The following is a 22,382-nucleotide window of genomic DNA, read 5'->3' as shown; positions in this document are numbered from 1 at the left end:
ACTCGGACCCCACAGCTCCATCTATAGCCAGGCGAGTGTGACGTCCCCGAGTGGAGAATCAAGGGCGAATCGCAGCCCACAAAGGGGTTTCTCCTTTGTCTCTGACTCCCTGCTGGGGGGGGGGGGGGGGGGGCTGGGGGCAGGGCTGGGAATTGTCAGATGTCCCAGGAGAGCAAGACGCTTTGCCTGGTCCCAGCTTGGGAGCCGGGAGCACCCCGCGCTGGCTCAGCGGCTGGCGCCCCGGGGTGCTGCAGCCAAGAGCGGGGCTGCGGTAGCTGAAGTCTAAGCAAAGGCGGGGGGCAATTCCCTCCCTCCTGTTGGTTTTAAGGGTGGGTGGGTGCGAGGGGCACCTCGGGGACGGGAGGGGGCATTTGCGCCAGGGCTAGTGCCTGGTAAAGACGGGATCAGACGGCAACAATTCAGAGGTCGGTTGTCAAACTCCCTGAGAAGGGGGGTTGGCTTGGGGGGTGTTGCCTGGGATTGGTGTTTTGCTCATTTTGGGGGTCTTTCATCGGGGTCTGTAATACCCGAACCAGCAGGATGGGTGCCATGGTATCTTTGGGGCTCACATACCTTACTGATAGATAGATAGAGGGGGTGAATGGGGATGGATGGATAGATAGATGGGTGGATGGGGATTGGGGATGTATGGATAGGGGGTGAATGGGGATAGATAGATGGGGTGGATGGGGATAGATGTGTTTGGGGATACATAGATAGATAGATAGATGGGGTGGATGGAGATAGATAGATAGATGGATGGGGACTGGGGATGTATGGATGGGGGTGAATGGGGATAGATAGATGGGGTGGATGGGGATAGATGTGTATGGGGATACATAGATAGATAGAGGGGGCAAATGGGGATAGATAGATAGATGGGGTGGATGGGGATAGATGTGTATGGGGATACATAGATAGATAGAGGGGGCAAATGGGGATAGATAGATAGATGGGGTGGATGGGGATAGATGTGTATGGGGATACATAGATAGATAGAGGGGGCAAATGGGGATAGATAGATAGATGGGGTGGATGGAGATAGATAGATGGATGGGGACTGGGGATGTATGGATAGGGGGTGAATGGGGATAGATAGATAGGTAGATAGAGAGCCCTACAGTAGAAATGTTCAACCTGATTCTCCAGTCTGGCACACACCCACCCTTTGCTGATAGCTGACTATATTTTAACACGAGTACTTTGGAAGTAATGCCATGAGAATACTGATGATGTTCTTGTGTGGTGCTGTTAGCATCCTCTTAATACATTATGTGCTGGAAGCAAAAATTGACGTAGAGCACTTGGAATATAAAGTATTTCAAGGCCATTTGCAGAGGGAGCAATGGGTCTTTTGCCCCCTTTTCAGTGGCTAGTATGTCTGTGGAGACTCCCGGTGCTGGAGTGTGCACCCCATGCCAGCCCTGGTGGGATTAAGGAGGGCCAGAGGGGCCAAGTTAGGTTACTGGGCATTGCCTGGGAGAGGGTGGACCAGGGTTAATTGAAAGTGAAGCCCAGCTGGGGAAGGGCTGGGACAGTATTTGAAAGACAGGAAGCTGCAGGCAGACTCTCAGGGGAGAAGTTTGTGGGCATTCTCTGGGAGGCTGGGCTCATTAGGGGGCAAGGGGAAATTTAGGGGGAGAGTCACCCCGAGACCCTGCCCTGGACTAGGGAGTCTGGTAAGGAGCTAGAAGGGGGTGCGGTAGCCACAGGGAGCAGAGTACACGCCCATGGTAAATCCAGAACCAGGCACGAGACGATGGAGAGGCTTGGTAGAAGGAGTGACAGCGATGGGCACTGAACAGAGCTGGGCTGCTGCTTATAGGATCCATGGGCTGGACCCTGCTGTAGGGGTGGGGCTGGCTTCCCTTACTAGCCAGCAGTATGGTGGCAGAGAGCCCCACGCTGGGGCTGACCACCATCCAGAGAGGGCATGTAGACAGTGGTCCTGCTGGACTTTGTAACCCTGGACCGGGGGCGGGGGGAGGGGGCCGAATGGCCAAGTTACCGAAGGGAGGCTACTGCAGAGCAAGCCAAGGCAGAGGGGGGCACGCAGTGCAGTGACACTTTCCCAGACTTTAGGGTTTGTCTACACTGACAGGGCTGTAGCATTCAGTGAAGACGAGAGCGCGTGGGTACCCCGCCTCCCCCAGAGGTGGTAGCTATGGCCACAGGAGAAGCTCTCCTGCCGGAATAGTTCTGTCTGCGCTGCGGGTTAGGTTGGACTAACTGCGTTGGATTTTCCACACTCCTGACTGATGGAGTTACACAGCCATAAGTTTGCAGCATAGACCACTACCCCCGTCTCATGTGCTGTGGGATACACAGAGTATGTGTAAGAACATCACAGACTGCTAACTAAGATGGAGCCCTACACAGATTGTCAGCTCCCTCTCTGGGGCAGGAACCGTCCATTAGTACTTCGTGTTGTACAGCTCCTAGCACTCAGGGGTCCTGGACCGTGACTGGGGCTCCTTGGTGCTACTGCAATGCCAATCACTAAAAATAATAACCATGATGCATAGAACAATACAATATAGAACAATGCATATACAGTAACCACAAGCTACAATACAGTGAGACAAAACAAATAATAACGGTAATGATCTACTTAAGGCCCTGCTTGAATCACGGGATGATTGTCAAATAATTGCAGTTGAGTTGTGAATAAGATATGGAAAATCACAGAAAAGTAATAATGGACCGTTATTAATTGTGGTCATTTGGAAAAGCCAGAGAAGACCTATTTGTTTGGAACAATGTAAACACTCAAGTATTAAGTTATGCCTGCTAATTTTTTTGATAACCAGACATTTTGCTGCAATTATATTTCAGTCATTGATGTGTGAGGCTGAAAAGCCAAGCCCCAGCTGCTGTCAGCTTGGATAAATGGGGAACTACTATACTAATGGGGTAAAAAGTGTGTGTTGTGAACCTCAAAATGTGTGCAAAATTACGGACTGTGCAGAGTAAGCTAATTAAAATAAAAAATGTGGTGGAAGCCTAGTATTTCAAAATCTGCAAATTCTGCAAATTAAGTAGGGCCTTAGATATACTTTCAGTCGCCATTCACAGAGCAGTAGAGCATGAGTTACCAGTAGCTAGGCCCCTAGACTAGAACTCAGGAGACCTGGGCTCTTCTCCCACTCCACTGGGCTGACCTGTGACCTTAGGTAAGTCAGTTGCCTGCTCTGTGCCTCAGTTTCCCCATCTGTAAAATAGGGATAATAAAGCTTTGATGTTTAGTGTTATGCTCTACAGTTGAAAATTGCTCTGTATGGGCTGTTACTGTACATTTATTATGATTATTACCTTTTCCAAAGTGAATCCAGTGCTGATGGAAGGTGCTTGTCTATTTGACTCCTGCAGGAGTGGGTTTCTGAGGGGCTCAGCACAGGCCTACCAGCGGCTTCCCCATTATGAAGAGGGAAGTAGCTAAATACAGAAGCCAAATGAAAGGTGCCAGGATGAAAGTGAGGTAAAAGAGACAGTAATCATAATCTCTAGCTCTCAAAGCAGGTGAGTGTTATTAGCCCCATTTCACGTGGGGAAACTGAGGCACAGAGCAGGGAAGTGACTTGTCAGAGGTCACCCAGGAGGCCAGGGCTGGAGCTGAGAATAAAACCTAGGTCTCCTCTGTCTCAGTCTAGTGCACTAGCCACATCACCTCCCTTTCGACAGCAAGAAGGGGCCAGAGCAGAGAACCCTGTGCAGCACCCGCTGTTCTAACGGCCAAGATGGAGAGCCCCCGAGGCTGATAGCCGCCATCCATGGAACAGGGACATCCCTGAGCAGCAGATGTGCCAGCTTTCCCTCCCCCTGCCATAACTCTGATCTCAGAGGACCATTCTCAAGGGACAGGGGAGAAACTATGATGTAGGCCAGCCCTACACCCAGAAAAAAAATCATGAGTCAGGCCCCTCCAAAATCAGGAGATTGTCTTAAAATCATGAGATTGGAAAAAAAAACACGTTTGCCCAGCGCCAAAACTTCAGCCCCTGGAGCTGCTTATTTTGTGTCCTACAATGTATAGCAGTAAAGCCAACCAACAGGGCGAGGTTGGGTGCTCTCTGTGAGGGGCTGGAGCCTCGTGCTGAATCAAGGAGATGGTGGGGTTTTATCCTTCGATCTCAGAATATGTGCTCAGATCCTATGAGGATTGGGGACCCAGTATGTATCTCACTGTGCTGGAGTAGGTCCCCCTTCTCCCCCCGTGGTAACGAAAGAGTTAACTGGAGACAGAGCAATGCGCTCACATGGTTGCACCTGGAGGGTGGGCCAGGCCCAGCTGAAGATGAAGTGCAGTGAGGAGGGGGCTGTAGGGAGAGTGGGGGAAGGACTCTGCCGTCCTGCCCTGGGTGCTAGGGCGTGGAAGAAAGGCCTAGCGAGAGGCAGGTGAATGGGAAGCCCAATGGGGACTTGAGAAAAGGGCCTGATGGAAGGCCAAGGTAGGAAGGAGTCCAGGGAGGCAGTGAGGGGTGTTAGGGAGCTGCCGGGTCTCAGGGCCTGCAGCAGAGTCCATCTCCTGGCAACCCAACCCGTGCAGCTGGCCTGCAGCAGGCTCCCTGATTGACTGAGTGGTCAGGAAGGGCAGCTGGTTGGCTTTTAGCCCAGCAGCAGCTCTCTGGCTGCTTACTGTAATGTGTGGCTGCCTGCAGCTGCCATCCTCCCTGTGCCTGCTGCTGCTCCAGCCATATTCCCACCCTCCTCTGAGCCCTGTTCCAGCCTTGTTCCCCAGCCTGGCTCCTGCTCTGTCCATGCTACCTCTGCTTGCTCCTGGGGCCGGCTTCCTGGGTTTTGATTCTGTTTTTGACCCTCAGTGTGGCTTTTAATTCTCAGTTCTGGCTGTGACTCCTGGGCTGGCTGCTGCTTTCTTGCTCTGGCCCTGGGATCGGATTTGCTTCCCAGCTTCTGCTCTGATCACTAGGCCTGACTGCCCATGGCCCACTTGCTAATAGGAGAAGACCTTTGCTGCTCACCACAGGGTCCCTGTCTGGGCTGCCCTCCCAGCCACCGGGAAAGGTGGTGCAGAAACCCCTGACACAAGTGGGAGAGGGACTGTTGAGTTTGGAGCTGAGCCTCCAGGGAAAAAGCCCTGCGAACCGTTGCTCTGCACAAGACGGGCAGATGACCCTGCAGCATTCAGGAAGGGGTGAAGAATCCATGGAGGAGTGAGCCCGGGTCTGGCAGAGTTACCTTTGTTCGTGTTTTGTTTATTGGCTTCTCTGTTACCCCGGGGCCAAGTCACAAGAAGAGGCAGACCGCTGTGGGTCCAGTGCAGGTGGTGCCAAATGAGGAGAGCCTGCTACACCAGGCCTACCAGTGGGGGTGCCAGTGGTGAGTCTACTCCATTATAATTAGATAAATGCATACGGGGATCGGTAGATTTAGAGACACAATTGTAATGGGAGTCGTGTGTCTAAAGCCCCCTTGTTGTTTTTGAAAAGCTCATCCCAAGTCTTCAAATCCTGTTGTGGCACTGGTGCTTCTCCATCTTTCAAAAGAGACACAAAATCCACTCCTCAGCACTTGTGGTTATTAAAGATCCCTTGGCCTCATCACATGAGACGGGGAGTTAATCACCCAATTCCAACATTTTACTTCCCTACAATTCCTCCTGCAGTTCCAGTTGGAAAAGCTGTTTTTCACCTCCTGTTCTGAGCAGCTGAACACCCTGGCAGTGGCTGCATTTCAGTGCCAGTTGGAGGGATCCCTACAGAGCAGTATAGGTTTGTAATGCACCTTGAATCACACAACTAGGGGCCAGATTCTGCTCTCAGAGATAATTGCCCAAAATACTGAGTCCATTTGAAGATGATGCTGTTATTCAGCAACGTGACTGGTCTGAGCGCAATGCTTGGCTCTGTGTATTTTGTCTTGGGCAACATTCTCCTAAGTGTGTCAGGCACTTGGGGCCAGATTTTTAAAGTTATTTAAGCACCTCAAGGGGCAGGTAGATGCCAAGTCAGGTTTTCAAATGGGAGGTAGGTGCCTAGCACTTTTGAAGATCTCTCACGGCACCTCTCTGTGCATTAAGGCACCTAAATACCAGTGAAGGTCCAGTTTCTAGGAGCCTACGTGTCACAGAAAGTCAGTGGGACTTAGGCTCCTGGGGCTAGATCACCAAAGGTATTTAGGTGCCACAGTCACTTAGGCTTTTTTTAAAAAGTCACACAGCTGCTTTAACCTCTTTCCCTTAAATATGCAAACAGACAGGAGATCCCAGGCACGAAGAGCCTTAATAAAAGACTCATGTTGTGCTTTTCTTAAGTGCCTGAACATCCCATGTCTGGCGTGGAGTGTTGCTATGAGGCTGACATCACTGACATGAAACAGGTTTTGTAGATTTAAGTCAGTGGCGATTCTAAATAGAAGACCTGGGGTAGCGTCATTTTCCCTGGCTGAGTGCCGGGACAGACAGACAGACAGCCACTCTTGAGGTTTTTTTAGTGATGGAGACAGAAATTGGTTGCGATTGATAGCTGAGGGGCTAGGAGAGGGCCCCCTGTTGGTTGCATTTAAAATTGGACTGATACTCCCAGCATGCTTTGTGTTATCATTTTGGCTCCAGCTTTGCTGTTCCCTGCTCATCTAGCAGAGATCAAAGAAAAGGTCAGTAGGTCGCTCCCAATGGCTTCTTCCGATCTTCTTCTGTATAAACTTTATTCAATGGCTGGCTCCCAGTGAGCACCCCTCCAATGGTCTCCAATCGGCAGGTAATCAATTTCTCCAGACAATGTGCAATGAAAGGAGCTAAAAAAGAAGCGGCCCTCGTTTTGGGAAAGCTTCAGCTATATCTCTGCAGTGCAATTAAGTCTGTTCCATTTGGGTTCTCCTACAATGCTTTACAGCTTTAATGCCCAATCCACTTCCAACGTGAAATGCAAACCCAGGGGCGTTGGGCATGGGACTGCCAAAGAAAGGACAAGTGTTCCAAAAACAACCGTGTGAATTCTCCCTGGTGCCAAGGACCCTTCGCACCACCCTGCCTTAAAGTGGGTGCAAGTGTTTGCTCGCCCTGAAAAACTTCCTGACGATTCTACTGAGCAATAATATCCTCCCGCAGCCCCTCAAGGAGTCTCTCTATAACTGGCTTAGATAAAGCTAGGGTGGCCAGTGCTGCCTCCTCAGAATACCGGATATCCTGGTACTTCTGGGCATGGTGTGACCCTGCACACACAGTGCAGGTGAGGTCACGCTGGTGGGGGCGAAGTGGGGCACTCTTCAGAATGGCTTCCCCCAGTCCCTCCAGGATACTGGACAAAACTGCGTCCAGCTTGGTCTCGGTACCAGACAGGACAAAACCATAGAAAAAGAGGATGGTGTGGCTCAAAGCTGGCCGAATGGCCGGCATATCTAGGGGGTGCTTTAGGAAAGCCATGCAGCTGGGCCAGGAGCTCCGCTTGCATATGCTCCCATTGGGCTACGTGGAGAAAATGTTGGCTCAGATCTTGGGTGGGGTTTAGCTCTAATGAAGCCAGTGGGGCTACAGTGATTTAGGGGCTTACAATTCAGGTCTTCAGGGGTCAGTGTGCAGGGGGAGGGGAACCAGAGGAAATGCAACATCATTCCACACACTCTGTTTCTTTGCTCTAAGTGATCAGTAACCTACCTGCTAGTGCCATGGTTCTCAACCGTTCCAGGCTACTATCCTCCTTTCAGGAGTCTGTTTGGTCTTGTGTACCCTCAAGTTTCACCTCCCTTAAAAACTACTTGCTTCCAAAGTGAGACATAAAAATGCAAAAGTGTCCCAGTGCGCTATTACTGACAAATTGCTGACTCTCATTTTTACCATATCATTATAAAATAAATCAGTTGGAATATAAATCTTGTACTTACATTTCAGTGTATTGTATATAGAGCAGTATAAACAAGTCATTGTCAGCATCAAATTTAATTTGTACCAACTTCGCTGGTGCTTTTTATGTAGCCTGTTGTAAAACTAGGCAAATATCTAGATGAGCTGATGCACTGCCTGGAAGAGAGAGCCTTTTCATATGTCATTATATAATGCCTGCATCTGTAACTTTCACACCATGCATCTGAAGAAGTGAGGTTTTTTACCCACGAAAGCTTATGCCCAAATAAATCTGGTAGTCTTTAAGGTGCCACCGGACTCCTTGTTGTTTTAGAAAAATATCATGTTACCTCTATATAAATCCATGGTATGCCCACATCTTGAATGTGTGCAGATGTGGTCACCCCATCTCAAAAAAGATATACTGGAATTGGAAAAGGTTCAGAAAAGGGCAACAAAAATGATTAGGAGCATGGAAAAGCTTCTGTACGAGGAGAGATTAAGAAGACTAGAATTTTTCAGCTTGGAAAAGAGGCAGCTAAGGGGAGAGATGGTTGAGGTCTATAAAATCTTGACTGGTGGAGAGAAAGTAGATAAGGAAGTGTTGTTTATGACTTCTCATACACAAGAACTAGGGGGTCACCAAATGAAATTAATAGGCAGCAGGTTTAAAACAAACAAAAGGAAGTATTTCTTCACACAATGCACAGCCAGCCTGTGGAATTCTTTGCTAGAGGGTGTTGTGAAGGCCAAGATCATAACGGGGTTAAAAAAAGAACTAGATAAATTCATGGAGGACAGGTCCATCAATGGCTATTAACCAGGACAGGCAGGAATGGTGTCCCTAGCCTCTGTTTGCCAGAAGCTGGGAATGGGTGACAGCGGATGGAGCACTTGATGATCACCTGTTCTGTTCATTCCCTCTGGGGCACCTGTCACTGGCCACTGTTGGAAGACAGGATACTGGGCTAGATGGACCTTTGGTCTGACCCAATAGGGCCATTCTTATGTTCTTATTACCTGTATGTGGGAGGGCCTGGGAGCCCCAATCCTGGACACTGACCTCACTGTGCTAGGTACTACACAGACTATACAAAGAGCTGAGCTGAAACACAGAGTTCCTCAAGCTGTGAAGCAGCATGGCCTAGCGGGGAGCGCACTGACCTAGGACACCTGGGTTCTGGTCCTCGCTCTGCTGTGTGACACAATAATATCCCCACTTGGTGCCTATGTATTTTCTTCATGCCCTTTGTCTTGTCTATGTAGATGGTAAGCTCTTTGGGGCAGGGACTGCCTTCACCAGTACCTCGCACAACCCGGTCTCAGCTAGATTTTGCTGAAGTGATCTGTAATCTGCTCCCCCCGGGCAGCAGGGCAGCATGAGGCCTAGACACTGTTTTAAGTCACATGTTAAGGGTCCTGAGTGGAACTTCAGTGGTGCCTCGTCCTTGCCTATTTGTGTAGGTGGGAGTCTGACTCCATCTCTAGAAGCCTGCTCCTGATGCAGCCAACATAACGACCCCAGTGGACGCCTCAGCATCTCCTAATGGGAGATGACAAGATTAGAGGCTGGGACTTGCCGTATTCCCCACTGCTAGACCCAGCCATTCCCACGCTAGGGCCTGACTCTCCACCATGTTGCCCCTCGTGCAGTCGCTTGCCCCAGTGCAAGGTAAAATGCAACCGAAGCCTTGAGGTATGAATTCTCGCTCTCACTAAGGCGATGCCACCGGAGTCCACCGGAATAACTACGGTGCCATAGCTGTGCTGGCATAACCCCCCAGTGTCGACGCGACGTACGCTAATGGAAGGGGGTTTTCCATCGGTAGAAAATTGCTGTGTAGATGCTCTGGCTCTGAAGCTCAGGGATGGAGACAGTTTACAGAGTCCAAGCCATGACATCTACACAGCTGTTTGCAGCACCAGCCCTAGTTGGTGACCCAGGCGTGAAGGCGTGCTGCTGCGGGCTGTGTAGACGTTCCCATTAAGGCCATTCCCCATCACTGGAGCTGCACCGAGGGGCCTGAGTGGAACCAAGAACTCAGGCTGGGGTGGTCACTTGCCTTGACAGCAGAAGATCAAGGTGGTGGGGTGGCTGTGTTTGTACAGCTCCCAGCCCTAGGGTGACCAGACCTCCTAATAGTATCAGGACCATCCTGATATTAGGGGCTTTGTCTTATATACACAACTATATCCCCTCCCCTTGAAAAAAGTGTCCTGATTTTTCACACTTGCTGTCTGCTCACCCTACCTAGCACAAAGGGATCTGACCCTGACTGGGGGTCCTGCAGTGTTAATAATACCATGGTGATAGGCTCTTTGCATTTTTACCAAGGAGAAACCTTGGAGCGAGCAATGAAAAGGGGAAAGGAACGTGTGGCTTCCTAGCTGGAGTGGAGTTCCCAGGCCATGTCTGGCAGCACAATCAGATTTTATTTTTAAGGGATGGTGGATTAGTAGGAAATCATTGGTAATCATGAGTTTTGTTACATGAGGCACAAAACTGGCATTGTTTAGAAGGGAGGCGGAAGGAAGACCTTGAAAACATCAGGCAGAATGAAAGATCTTCTTCCTAAAGAAATTATCTCTCGGCTTGCTGTCCTTGAACCTCCTATTCATTCACTTGGGCTCGGATGTTGCAATTTCATTTCCCGTGATGCGCTGATTCATAATAAACAGTTACCAAAATATCTTCTCGCAGAAAATCAGAGGAACAAATGCTCTGGGTTGTTGGTTTTTTTTCCTTCTCCCTCTCTTCCTTTTTGCATAATTTCGCCTCAGGACAGCGAGCGTGTAACTGCGCTGGCTTCTGCTTACAACATGAAATGAGTTTAATTAGGGCATGTGGATTTTCTTGTTTCTGAAGATAATCGCTGCATGACAGGATGCAAAGGGAAATGGGGAAAATATACTGCTGGGCAAGGCAACTGTGCCACTGAAATCCCACCTAAGGGGTGAAAGTCACATGCACACCCACACACAGCCATCTGCACAGGGTAAATTTCACCCAAAGTCTTTTTGGGCCTGGCTACTCTGGTGACGTGGTTATCTGCTTTCCAGCACCACCCAGAGTCCTCGCCTAAGACCCCTTGTGGTAGGCATTGCATGTACACACAATAAGACAGGCCTTGACCTGAAGAGTTTACAGTCTAAATCAACCGGGCAGACGAAGGAGGAATTATTAATCCCATTGTACAGAGGGGGCATGGAGAGGGACCGTGACTTGCCCAAGGTCACCCCGCAGGCCGGTGGCAGAGCCAGGAACCAAACCCAGGTCTGCTGAGTTCTAGTCCCGTGCTCTCTCCTCTGGGAATAGCTACACAGGTAGCAGGGCCGGGGCACAAGCTATTCTGGCACCTTATAAGGCTCCCGTGTAACTGCGTCCACATGAGGGGTTGTACTGGCAAAACTAGACCCGTTAAAAATAATCACGCCTCTAAGACACACCGGATGTGTGCACGCTACATGCTGGCAATCACAGCCCCACCTTGAGGGGCAGACATAGCTCTCGTTATTCTGGTAGAAACGCTGTGTCTAGAGCCACCCGGGGGTCCGAGTCTCATTGCTTCCCAGGTCCTTTTACCCTGGCATGCCAGAGGGGCCATAAACTGCATGTAAATGACACACCCTCCCTAGGAGCCACTGCATTAACCAACTATTCGGGTTGCCAGCCCTCCAGGATGGTCCCAGAGTCTCCAGGAATTAAAGAGTACTCTTTAATTAAAGATTGTCACATGATGAAACCTCCAGGAATACATCCAGCCAAAATTGGCGACCTGAAACTGGTCTGAAGGGGCCTTGGTGTAAACGAGAATCAGGCCCGCATTTCTCAGCAATTTACTGTAATTTAGAGACTAGTTTTGGAGGGTTTGTTTTCTGCTAAGTGAAATGCTGCTTTTTCCACCTGCCAAAGGCCCCCTCCCTCCTGCAGGTCCAGCGTGAGTGGAGATGGCTAATGTAATGAGCTGAAAGGGGGAGTCAGCCAGCATGCTAATGAAAGGGGAAGAGAAGTGCTGAACTGGGAGGTGTTGCAAACTCGGCTCAGGACCAGGAGATGATGTGAAGGGGGCTGGGGGTGGCTGTGAAGAGACCACAGGATGCCCTTGGGCCTATGGCCCGGCCTGGATGGCTTTGCCGGGAAGCTGTGTGCCAGGGCCCAGCAGCCAAGGTGCAGATAGAAATGCAGCAGCAGCTGCCCTGCTTGCCCAGCAGAATGAATGGGGTTTCTCTGACGACTACAAAGCTGTTCCTGAGTCAGACAAAGGGCCAGCAAGGAGGCACCTTCAGTGGGTAACACCCTGGGAAGATGCCAGTGCTGGCCAGATTCTCAGTGGTGACTGAAGCTTGGCCGGGCTCCTCTTTCCAGGACACGAGGCCGGGTGCATCTGCCTGGTGGATTGTAGGAACAGGGCCTCTGCAGTGTGGCAATGCTGCCCTGCTGGGGTCTGGGTTGAGTTGGGGGCTCTGGAAAGTGTTGCTCTGTGGGTATCCCATGCCCCTCCTCTACTGCATCCCCCGGGGCCACGCCCAGGTGTTTAACTCAGATCTGCTGCCTATTACAGCACAGCAGCAATGTTGGTGCAGGGTGGGTGCTTCGCCAGGGCCACTCTGGGGAGGGTGGGGCAATTTGCCCCGGGCCCCACAGGGGCCCCCGCAAGAATATAGTATTGCAACTTTTTTTTTATGGAAGGGGCCCCCAAAATTGCTTTGACCCAGGCCCCCTGAATCCTCTGGGCAGCCCTGTGCTTGGCTTCAGCGTGGAATTCAAATCACTTTTTTGGGGGGGTCCATTTGACAGCCCTCCCGGTGCCTGCTGTCACAGGAGTTTATGCACCACCACCCAGCCTCACGCAGACCCTCTCACCCCCGTGCATACAGTCACATGCAGGCGCAAGCCGGCCGAGCTGCACGAAAACTGCTTGCGTCTGAACTTCAAAGCAACAAAAGCCAAGAAACTTTGGAGGCTCAGATGGCAAAAGGAAAATGCTGGTGGTTCAAAGCCCCGGGTGGCTCCTGTTGTGGCAGGGAGCCGCTGGGCTGGCACAGCCGCTGCCTTGCTGTCCTCTGGCCCCTGTTCTGCTTCCTGTGCACAGAATTTCTGGGTGACGCTGAGCTAGTGAGCAGGGACTGAGGCGTTCGTTCACCCGATCTGACTCGTTAATTCCCAATCGCCGAGCCGAGGCCGCACCGTCTTTGCTGATAATGCCACAGTTTGACAGTGCCTAATAAGCAACCAGGGTCTAGTAACCGCCGCGGGATGACAATCAGCGAGGGCTGGTTGGGCCTTTGAAGGCAGCAGCTGTGGTTAGAGTTGCTGAGAGGACACGGGCTGGCTGTAGCGTTCTGGGCGTGTCACTGGGCGGGGCAGGGACTCTCGTGGGTAAAGCAGGGGCTGGGGAGTCAGGATTCCCCGGTTCTAGGCCCAGTTTGGGCCCTGATTTGCTGCCTCTTTCGTGCTTTAAAGTGGGAGGATCGTTGGCTGGGGTCATTGCACAGGGCTTCGCTCCCTAACAAACCACGCTACCGCCAAGGGCCCTATGGAAACCTTTCTGTAGGAATAATGCACAGGCCCTGAGTCAGCCCCAGCTGCACCCCAGTAACGCTGCTGAAATCGCTGCCCTGGGCAGGGGGCGGCAATATGCGGCTGTAGGTCAGCAGCCTGAGACTGGGGGAAAAGGAGGCGAGGACAGAGGTGGCGACGCAGGCGCCGGAGAGCCGCCTGCAGAGCGGGTGGGGGGGCCGAATTAATGCCAATGAATGGGGGGAAGGGAAGTTGCAATGCAGAGCTTGGGGATGGGCTGAGCCTGGAGTGACCAGACAGCAAGCGTGAAAAATCAGGACGGATTGGGGGGTAATAGGGGCCCAAATAACAAAAAGCCCCAAATATCAGGACTGTCCTTATAAAACCAGGACATGTGGTCACCCTGGCTGAGCCCCAAACAGCTCATCTCACGCGCACACCCCACCGGCGAAGAGCTGGCCTAGTGACAGTTGCTGGAGAAGCCGTAAATCACTCCACACGCCCCTGGCTGCTGCCTTATTAAGGGAACAAGGGACACAGAGACACCTCCCTCCAGGCTTCCCCACCCCGCCCGTACCCCGATGGACTGCAGCATCTCCGAGAGCTGGGAACTCGCAGCGTCTTCGGCACAAGTCTGAGAGGTTCCCAGCAGGCCCCCAGCTGCTGTTCATTAGAGGGGGACTCGGCGTCTGGCTGCAGCTGCTGGAGAATCCAGGGTTTGCAGCTGACGCCGGTTGCTTTACCCCCACAGGCCGATCGCAGCTTGGCACGGGGCTGCTCAGTGGCGGAGGGGGGGATAGGGGACCATTTGAAGAGGTATTAAGGGGGGGCGTCAGAGGCTGTGGTACTGTGGGCGGCGAGCCTGTTCCCAACTCCTCTCTTTACTCTGCTAATGTGGCTGTTTTGTATTGTACCCGCTGGCCCCCGGGTAGTTAGAGCTGAACAAACCCCTGGGAGCTCCTGGGATTGCTCCCTGCAGTGCTTCGCCTGGCTTAGTCTGGAAAGTCCTCTCTGGCTTCCTGGTTTCTCTCATTGGCTCAGCCAGCTCCCCCTGCATGGGTGTATCTGGCACTTATGAAAGTGATTTAACAGCCCTAGTGCCAGACCCTGGGCAAGCCTGTTCCTTCAGGCTCTGAAAACATCTGTGCTGACCCACAGCCTGCCTGCTAGCCCAGCCCTGGGCTCCCACCCCAGCTCTGCTGGTGCCCCTCAATACTGAACTGCAGCCCTGGGCTGCTCCTCTACTTGCGTTGATGCCCCTGTGTCTTGACTCACAGCCCTTCCACCCCATTATCCCAGCCCTGGGCTCTTCCCTTCCTAGCCCAGTGCACTTCAGTCCTGAGCTGCTAGTCCTGCTTAGGCCAGTCTCAAGCCTCAGTCCTCAAAACTAGGCTCGTAAGTGGTGTATTGGCCTCATGCTGCTGCTCCCTGCTGGGCAGAATCTTGTTCATTCTCCATCACTGCATCCCCCCAGCACTGTCTCTCTCTCTCTCTCTCTATATATATATTTACTTCACTTCCTGCCCCCAAGTGCTGCTGTGTTAAACAGCTGCCACACTCCACCCCAGAGGTGGCTGCATCATGTCAGTGGCAGTGTCCACCACGTGCATCCGGTGGTCGGAGACGAAAGGCTCTAGAGAGATTATTCAGCCCGCAGCCTCTGTGGATCACAACTAAAGCCTGGAAGGAGGAATTACAAGGCCCTTCCTGTTTGGCAGCGAGCGCCTGTGACAAACCAATAAATCCAGATCTGTGGCAGGATTAATCACCCATGCTGGGGAAAGGAGTGAGAGTCTGAATGGCGGAGACTCCGCTCCTGTGCTGCCTTTCTGAGCACAGAACAATGCCGGCCGAGCCACGGACTCACAGATTGACAAAGGGAACCAACCTAGCGGGCATTCCTCCCACCTCTCACCAATGGCCCTACTGGTTCCTCTCCAGCCTGGAGATTTCCCTTGAGAAACTACCCTGGGAAGCAGGTGCTTCAGTGCAGGGGATTCGGTTCAGGATGCCCTACACCAGACAGTCACATGCTCCTCTGTCCAGCAAGGAGAACAAAATTCTCCTAAAAGCAGTCCCAACAGGGCCCCCCAGGACTTTGTTCTCATCTGCCTTCCCCTGTAAGCGAGGTGGCTGTGCCGCAGGCTGAAATTCACTGTACATACCTTCCTGGGAGGACGTTTAGAGTGGAGGGCTTGGCAATCCAGCAGACAAAGAGAGAGTGAAATTTGGTGTCTGGAAATTGAAACTAGACAAATTCAGGCTGGAAGTGCAGGACAAACCTTTAAGGGCTGAGGGGGGTTAATGATCGGAACAATTTACCCAGGGAGATGAGGGATTCTCCATTGCACAGAGTGTTGCTCAAGGCTGGGTGTCTCTTTCTGAAAGATACACACTGGCTCAAGCAGAAGCAAGGGGCTTGATACAGGAATCAATGAGTGTGATGCTCTGGCCTGGGCTAGGTAGGAGGTCAGAGTAGACGATCACCATGGTCCTTTCAGCCTTTGAAAATCTGATGGTGACATTTCTGGCCTCTTTGAAATCAATGGCAAAACTCCCATTGACTTCCAGTGGTCCAGGAGGTCATCCTACGGCATCATTGCATTTAGCTGTGCTGGAGGAGGGTTATTTATTTATTTCGCGCTGGGTGTGATCCTGGAGGGCCTGACTCTTTGCCTGGCCTGCCCGTTGTGCAGTCGTCTTACACCAAAGCGAATGCAAAAGTGCAACCAGCAGCGCTGTACGCCCTCCTGCGAACACCTGCTCCATGGAGAACTGTGCCCGTTCACGTTGACGTGCTGCAAGACGTGCACAGCGCTGGAGCAAACGGCATCAAAAGTAGCGATGGGGTTTGCATGGTGCAAATAGCCCTGCACCTAGCAGCCTGGGAATTGTTCATGAGGAAAGCCCAGCAGAGGCAGGAGCAGGTGGCGTCTATTGTTTTGTTTTCTAAAGAAGGGGGGGTCCCTCTGCGACTTGGTTACTAGCTGCTGCAACCAAGATTGATTTTTTTTTTTCCAATTCCCATCAGCTTAATCCTTGCAAAAGAGGGGGACTGGGACTGGGACATGCATCTTTCTGCTCCAGTGAACGGCTTGTAGACTAGACCAGGTTGGAACTGGCCAAAGGTGCCTTTTAGTAGCCTGTCTTTGATAGGTGATTGTCTGCTGGGAGATGGACTGAGACCCAACAGCCCTAGGAGGGAATGGGGACTGAATTGTTCGCTTCACCCTAGAGCTGGGCCATGCAGAGTAAACCACTGGGATGTATGGGCAAGGTCCCCCATCTCTGCCTGGGAGATGAACCTGTTCTGGTGTCAGCCAGGCAGCCTTCACTCTTTAGCTCTTTAGCTGTGGAGGTCCTCAGTCTGTTGGTCAAACCAAGAGAGGACTCACCCCGTCCAAGTCAGTCTAGCTGCTCGACACCTTTCTAGGCTCTCCCCGTGCCTCAGTTTCTGTAACAGGAACAACAGCGAGCGAGCTCAGTGGGAGAGGAAGAGGGCGGGAAGGATTCGATCACAGCTCGCAGCCTGGAGACAAATGCAAAGTATCCTGTCCTTAGAAAGAGAAATACGCTCCCAGCTGTGCTGGGGCCTCTGCTGGCGCTGGCCCAGCACAGATCACAAGCCCAGTCTCTGTTGTTTCTGTTCACCTGGTTTTGAACAGCGATTTGTTTTGCCCGCAGGGGAGGGCTATGTCATGGTGTGCTGAGCTGACTGCCTGAGGCCTAGGGGAAGGGTCTGGGTTCCCTGGAGGAGGGTTTCCAGGTGAGACAGCCGGAGAGCCAAGGCTTGAATGGTCCATGTCTGCTTCGGCTTAAACCGAGCTGCTTGTTTACCATGACACTTAAATCAGAAAGGAGGCCACCTTACACGTATTAGCGCTAATCTAAGCTTGTGCAAAGTGGGGCGGGGGGGAGGGGCGTTCTGATCCCACGGGCTGTTATTACTCTTCAGCGGTGGAAGGTGGGAGAATCTGGATCAAATATATGCATGGGGGATGGGTCTGGCAGATTTCCCAGCAGGCTTGTTTAACCCCCAAAAGCCTGCAGTTGCCAGCCCCTGGAAAGGAGATTGCATACCCAAGTGCAGAGGAAGGAAGCTGCCTATAGCTGGGTGCAGCTTCAGACGGGTCACTACACCACTGCAAGCAACACCAGTGAATCCCTCGCACCAAATCCTCTGCGGTCGCTTCAGGCAGTGCAGCTCTTTGCTATGGAGTGGAGCTGCCCACTCCGGTTGTGGCCTCCTGGCTGAATCTAATCTAGCCAAGACATCTTGCTGCATTACATCTGTCTGCCTCGCTACTGGCTCCAGCAACGTGGGTCCCCCTGCCTTTGAGCTGCACGGGCTGATAACACCGGGGGTTCTTGCTGTGCAGAATGGCTTAGTAAGCAGCATAGACTCCCTAGATCCAATACCCTCAACAAGGCCAGGGGATCAAAATCGTGCCGGCTCCCCGTTGTCACTAAAACAGTGATATGGGAGAAAGGTGCCGACTGTAACCCAGAAGGTGAACAGGGAGGATATCCTCAGGCAGGTGACACTGTGGGAGCTCGAACCTCTTCCAGTGTGTCCTGGAGCCGTTTCACAACATATGTATGTCTGCCCAATAGGTTCTTAGATGGGTGGAGAAGGTCCAGGATCTGAATGTCCTCACTTTGGGGAATTAAACCAGACAGTTATGAATTCAAACACCACAAGAATGGCCATAGTGGGTCAGACTAGTGGCCCATCCAACCCTGTATCCTCTCTTCTGACAGTAGCCTGTGCTAGATGCCTCAGAGGGAATGAACAGAACAGGGCAGTTATCAAGTGATCCATCCCCTGTCAGCCAGTCCCAGCTTTTGGAGTTGGAGGTTTTGGGACACCCAGACCATGGAGTTGCATCCCTGACCATCTTGGCTAATAGCCTTTGATGGACCTGTCCTCCAGGAACTTACCTATTTATTTTTTTAACCTAGTTATACTTTAGGCCTTCACAACATCCTCTGGCAAGGAGTTCCACAGGTTGACTGTGCATTGTGTGAAGAAATATTTCCTTATGTTTGTTTTTAAATCTGATGCCTATTCATTTCATTGGGTGACCCCTGGTTCTTGTGTTATGTGAAGGGTAAATAAGACTTTTTCTTCACACTATTTGATTGTATAGATCTCTGTCATATCCTCTCTTACTTATCTCATTTCTAAGCTGAACAGTCTCAGTCTTTTCCATCACTCCTCACATGGAAGCTGTCCCATACCCCTAGTCATTCTGTTTCCCTTCTCTGAACCTTTTCCAATTCTAATATAGATTTTTTGGAGATGGGACGACCAGAACTGCCCGCAGTATTCAAGGTGTGGGTGTATAGTGGATTTATATAGTGGCATGATGATATTTTCTCTCTTATTATCTATCCCTTTCCTAATGGTTCCTAACAGTGTTTGCTTTTTCCCTGCTGCTGCACGCAGAGTGGATGTTTTCAGAGAAGTATCCATAATGACTCCACCATCTCTTTGAGCGGTAGCTGCTCATTTAGATCCCATCACTCTGTATGGAGAGCTGGGATTAGGTTTCCCAAATGTGCATTACTTTGTACTTAGCAATGCTAAATTTTATCTGCCAATTGGTGCCCACTCCCCCCGTTTAGTGGGCTCTCTTTGTAACCCTTTGCCGTCAGCTTTGGGCTTAGCTTGAGTCATTTTGTATCGTCTGCAAATTTTGCCACGTCCCTGTTAGCCCTCTTAACACCCTCACCGTGCCATGATAAGAAGTGAATAACTCCTCAGACACTCTGTGCAGTAGCTAAGAGCCGTTCTCTCTGGTTTACAAGGTGGAGACAGTTTGCTACAGACATGCTTGAGGTCATGCAGCAGCTTTTTAACAGAGCTGGGAATAGAACCCAGGTTCCCACTTCCGGTCCCTAACTCACACCCCTCTCAAAGCTGGGAACAGAACCCTGGAGTCTGGACTCCTGCTTCCCTGGTCTAACTGCTAGACCATTCCCCAGCTCCCAGGAGTCCAGCTTCCCAGTTCTAGCCTCTAGCTCATTCCCCTCCTAGAGCTGGGAACAGACCCCAGGAGTCCTGAACTCCAGTTCCCTCTTCCAAGCCCTAGAGCACACTGCTCTGCACAAAGATTTCCAGCGCCTGAATACCAAGAAACTTCCCCAGGATTCCCTTGTGGACCGGGGCAGATCCAAGCTTGCATCAGTTGGACTCTACCTTCCGCTGGCTGCAAAGAGAAATCGGACCATCCAAGGGAAGCTGTTGGAAAACAGATACCGCTGCTGGGTTACAGCTGACAGTCTCTGCTAGGCCAGGGCAATGGATGGTCTGGCAGCTCCTGAACTGACAGCAGACAGAAGAGCAAGGGACATCATCATGGGATCTCCTTTGGCACTAGCCGCCAGTGGGCTCCTTTCTGGTTCCCACATGGTGCATTAGCTACTCCCCAGAATGCAACATGCTTGAGCTGGCGTCTCAACCTCACAGCTGGAGCTTCCTTTAGGAACCACGTACCAGAACCAGAGCAGGGGCCTGCATGGCTCTCAAGGCCTGAAGTTAGCATGTTCCAACCCTCCCCGCTACCCCCTCAAGACCAAGAGATCGAAAGAGGTCACAGCCCGAGGGGACAAGGGATGGCAGGTTTTTGCTGGGCAGGATGGTCATGACAAAGCAGCTACATTTCCTGTGTGGACGTTCCCATATCGTGGGCTTCACACAGTGGCTGAGTCACTGGAAAGCCTCAGGTTAACTTAGAAGGATCTCAGAGGCTCGCTCCTATGAAAGGAGGCAGGACTGCAAGGCCTGGCTGCAGGCAAGTAGGACCCAGGGCCTCAATTTCCCATCCCAGGGGCTAGCCCCAGCCCCGCCGCGGCACTCACAGCGTTAAGGATTTTGGCCTGGGTGTCTGGAGGGGAAGGAGTTGGAGCCTTGGAACTCTGTTCCCAAGCCACTCAGAGTTCAGTTTCTTCCCCTGAGCCCAGCCTAAGGCTGCAGGATGCGGCCCGGAGAAGAAGCTTTTGGCATCTTCCAGCGCCGGAGGCATAAGCCAGGCGTAAACAGAGAGGTGGCAGTCCTGTCCCAGCATAGGCCCCACTGCCCAGTTGTCAAACTCACAGGGTCAGGCTGCTGTGATCCACTGGCCAGAATGGAGTCATCACACACTTCTACAAATAGGGAAACTGAGGCACAGAAGCAACTCTTTATTTGGGGTCATAGAGCCAGTGTCGAGATCAAAGTTAGCACTCGAGATAGCCTGGCTGCCTGTCCTATGATCAGGACTCTGGCATGTTCCTCTCCCCCATCTGCCCTGGGGTTCTAATTCAGGCTACTCTTCCCAAACCATCACAAAACCAAATCCGTCGTTTTTGCCAGAAAACTGAATTTTATTTTTATTAGTGTCACACAAACTTTTCCCGATCACAACACGGGAACAGAAAGGGGGAAGGAGTACAGGGCCTGTGCTGCTCTCTTCCCCCATGGACGCAGGGGCTCGAGAACGGGGCCAGGCAGGAAAGTAGCTAGTTTCGTGGAAATTATAAAAGGCGGGGGGGAGGTGAGAGGACAAATATCTGGAATCATTTAAAATATAAGCACTGGTCAGAGTGGGACGTTTAATGAACTTCCAAATATACAGGCCCAGACCCTGAAAGTTATCGGTGAGGAGCTGGGCTGCAGACAATTAAATAGAGCCAGAGGCTGCAAGAGCCCATCCAGCCTTTACCTGGAGGGACCAACAGACGCAGGAAACTGGAGATTCTGGGCAGGCCAGTTGTGGTTACGAAGAGACATGGAAGTAGCTGGGTTTTCAAAGGCGCCGGGCACCCAGAGGTAACATTTTCTCGGGATCTACAATTCCGCCACCTCCCTGCAGTTCATTCCACCGCGCCCCATTAAAGAGCTGAGCAGGAAGGTAACGCCGAGGATGCTGGGACTTCGGGCACGGCACGGCGCATCAAGGCAGAGGCCATCCTGCGTGTCGTCTGGCTGCAGGACGGATCGCGGGAGCACCCAGCGCGGCTCCGCCGTCGCCTGGTCAGTCTGTGGGAGCTCCAGATGGGAAGCGGCGGCGGCCCCCTGCATTCACCGCCTGCTGCTCGCTCTCGCTGTAACGTGAGCGCTCTCGGCGCCCCGGCCGCGGAACCCAGAGGCTGAAATTTCCTCGAGGAAGCTGCCAAGCAGAGAGTCAAAATTAGTGGAGCCCAGAGCCAGTGTTTCATTCTCCAGGCAGACAGCACCTGGTGTCGAGCCTTCCATACAGGCAGCGCGCGCTCTGCAAGCTCTGAGTCTGTGTCTACTCTCAGTACCCCGGGAGGTCCCCACCTTGCATCTGGAGAAACTGAGGCACAGAGGGCGGCTGGGACTTGCCCAAGGGAGTCTGCAACAGAACAAGGGATAGAAGCCAAGAGTCCCAGCCTCTTACTGTCATGCTCAGTCCCCCAGACAATGCCCCACCTCACTAGCAGGTTTCCTCCAGACGTTCCTCTCCAACGGGGGGGCATAGAAGAGCCGGGTCAGAGGGCGGAAGAGGGAGAACGGGTGGGCATTGGCAGTTGCTCAAGGTTTGTCTTCACTGCGGAGTGCACCCAGGTCGGGGCTTTCCAAGCCAGCCTGTGAGCGCCTATGCTACTCGTGCATCCCTGGGGCCTGCAGGGACACAGGTTTGGCTCTAGGATTTCTGGGGGTGTCAGAGAGGAGTTATGCAGGGGGAGATCACGCAGCTTTCTTCCCTCTCCTATAATGTGCCTTGGGGATTTAACCCCAGAGACATTGAAGTGCAGAGTGGGGGTGAGGGTGCACACACTGCCCACCTGCTTGCACACACCAAGTCCCATGCCAGGCCTGGGGACTGACTGCACTGGTGACCAGCCCGCAGAGCAGAACCGACTGATGCTTTCACTCAGCCCAGCTGTTCAGAATTAAAGCAGCAGGACCCTCCTGCTCCTCCTCCCAGAGGCAGGCTCAGGTCTCCCTCCTCCCCCAGGCAATGAACCACAGCACTGCCTGATCAAGGCAGCATTGACTTATCTCCCCGGCTCTGCCCCTGCTCTCCCTTGCCAGTATCCACTCGCTCAAAAAGC

At 52.1% G+C, this 22,382-nt stretch overlaps 1 protein-coding gene across 1 annotated transcript in view; it reads right to left on the bottom strand.

Annotated features, from left to right (window-relative positions):
- Positions 1 to 20,663: 20,663 nt before the first annotated feature.
- VPS45 (vacuolar protein sorting 45 homolog) overlaps positions 20,664 to 22,382 on the bottom strand; it is a 54,996-nt gene continuing 53,277 nt past the window's right edge. Inside the window, exon 15 of the mRNA XM_030541927.1 lies at positions 20,664 to 21,472. Within this exon, the coding sequence (XP_030397787.1) occupies positions 21,385 to 21,472 (88 nt within the window). The 3' untranslated portion in view covers positions 20,664 to 21,384. The remainder of the gene's footprint in view (positions 21,473 to 22,382) is intronic.

Source organism: Gopherus evgoodei, chromosome 24, assembly GCF_007399415.2.
Source record: "Gopherus evgoodei ecotype Sinaloan lineage chromosome 24, rGopEvg1_v1.p, whole genome shotgun sequence".
In the NCBI taxonomy this organism is placed as follows: Eukaryota; Metazoa; Chordata; order Testudines; family Testudinidae; genus Gopherus; species Gopherus evgoodei.
This window is presented reverse-complemented; position numbering and strand designations above follow the sequence as displayed.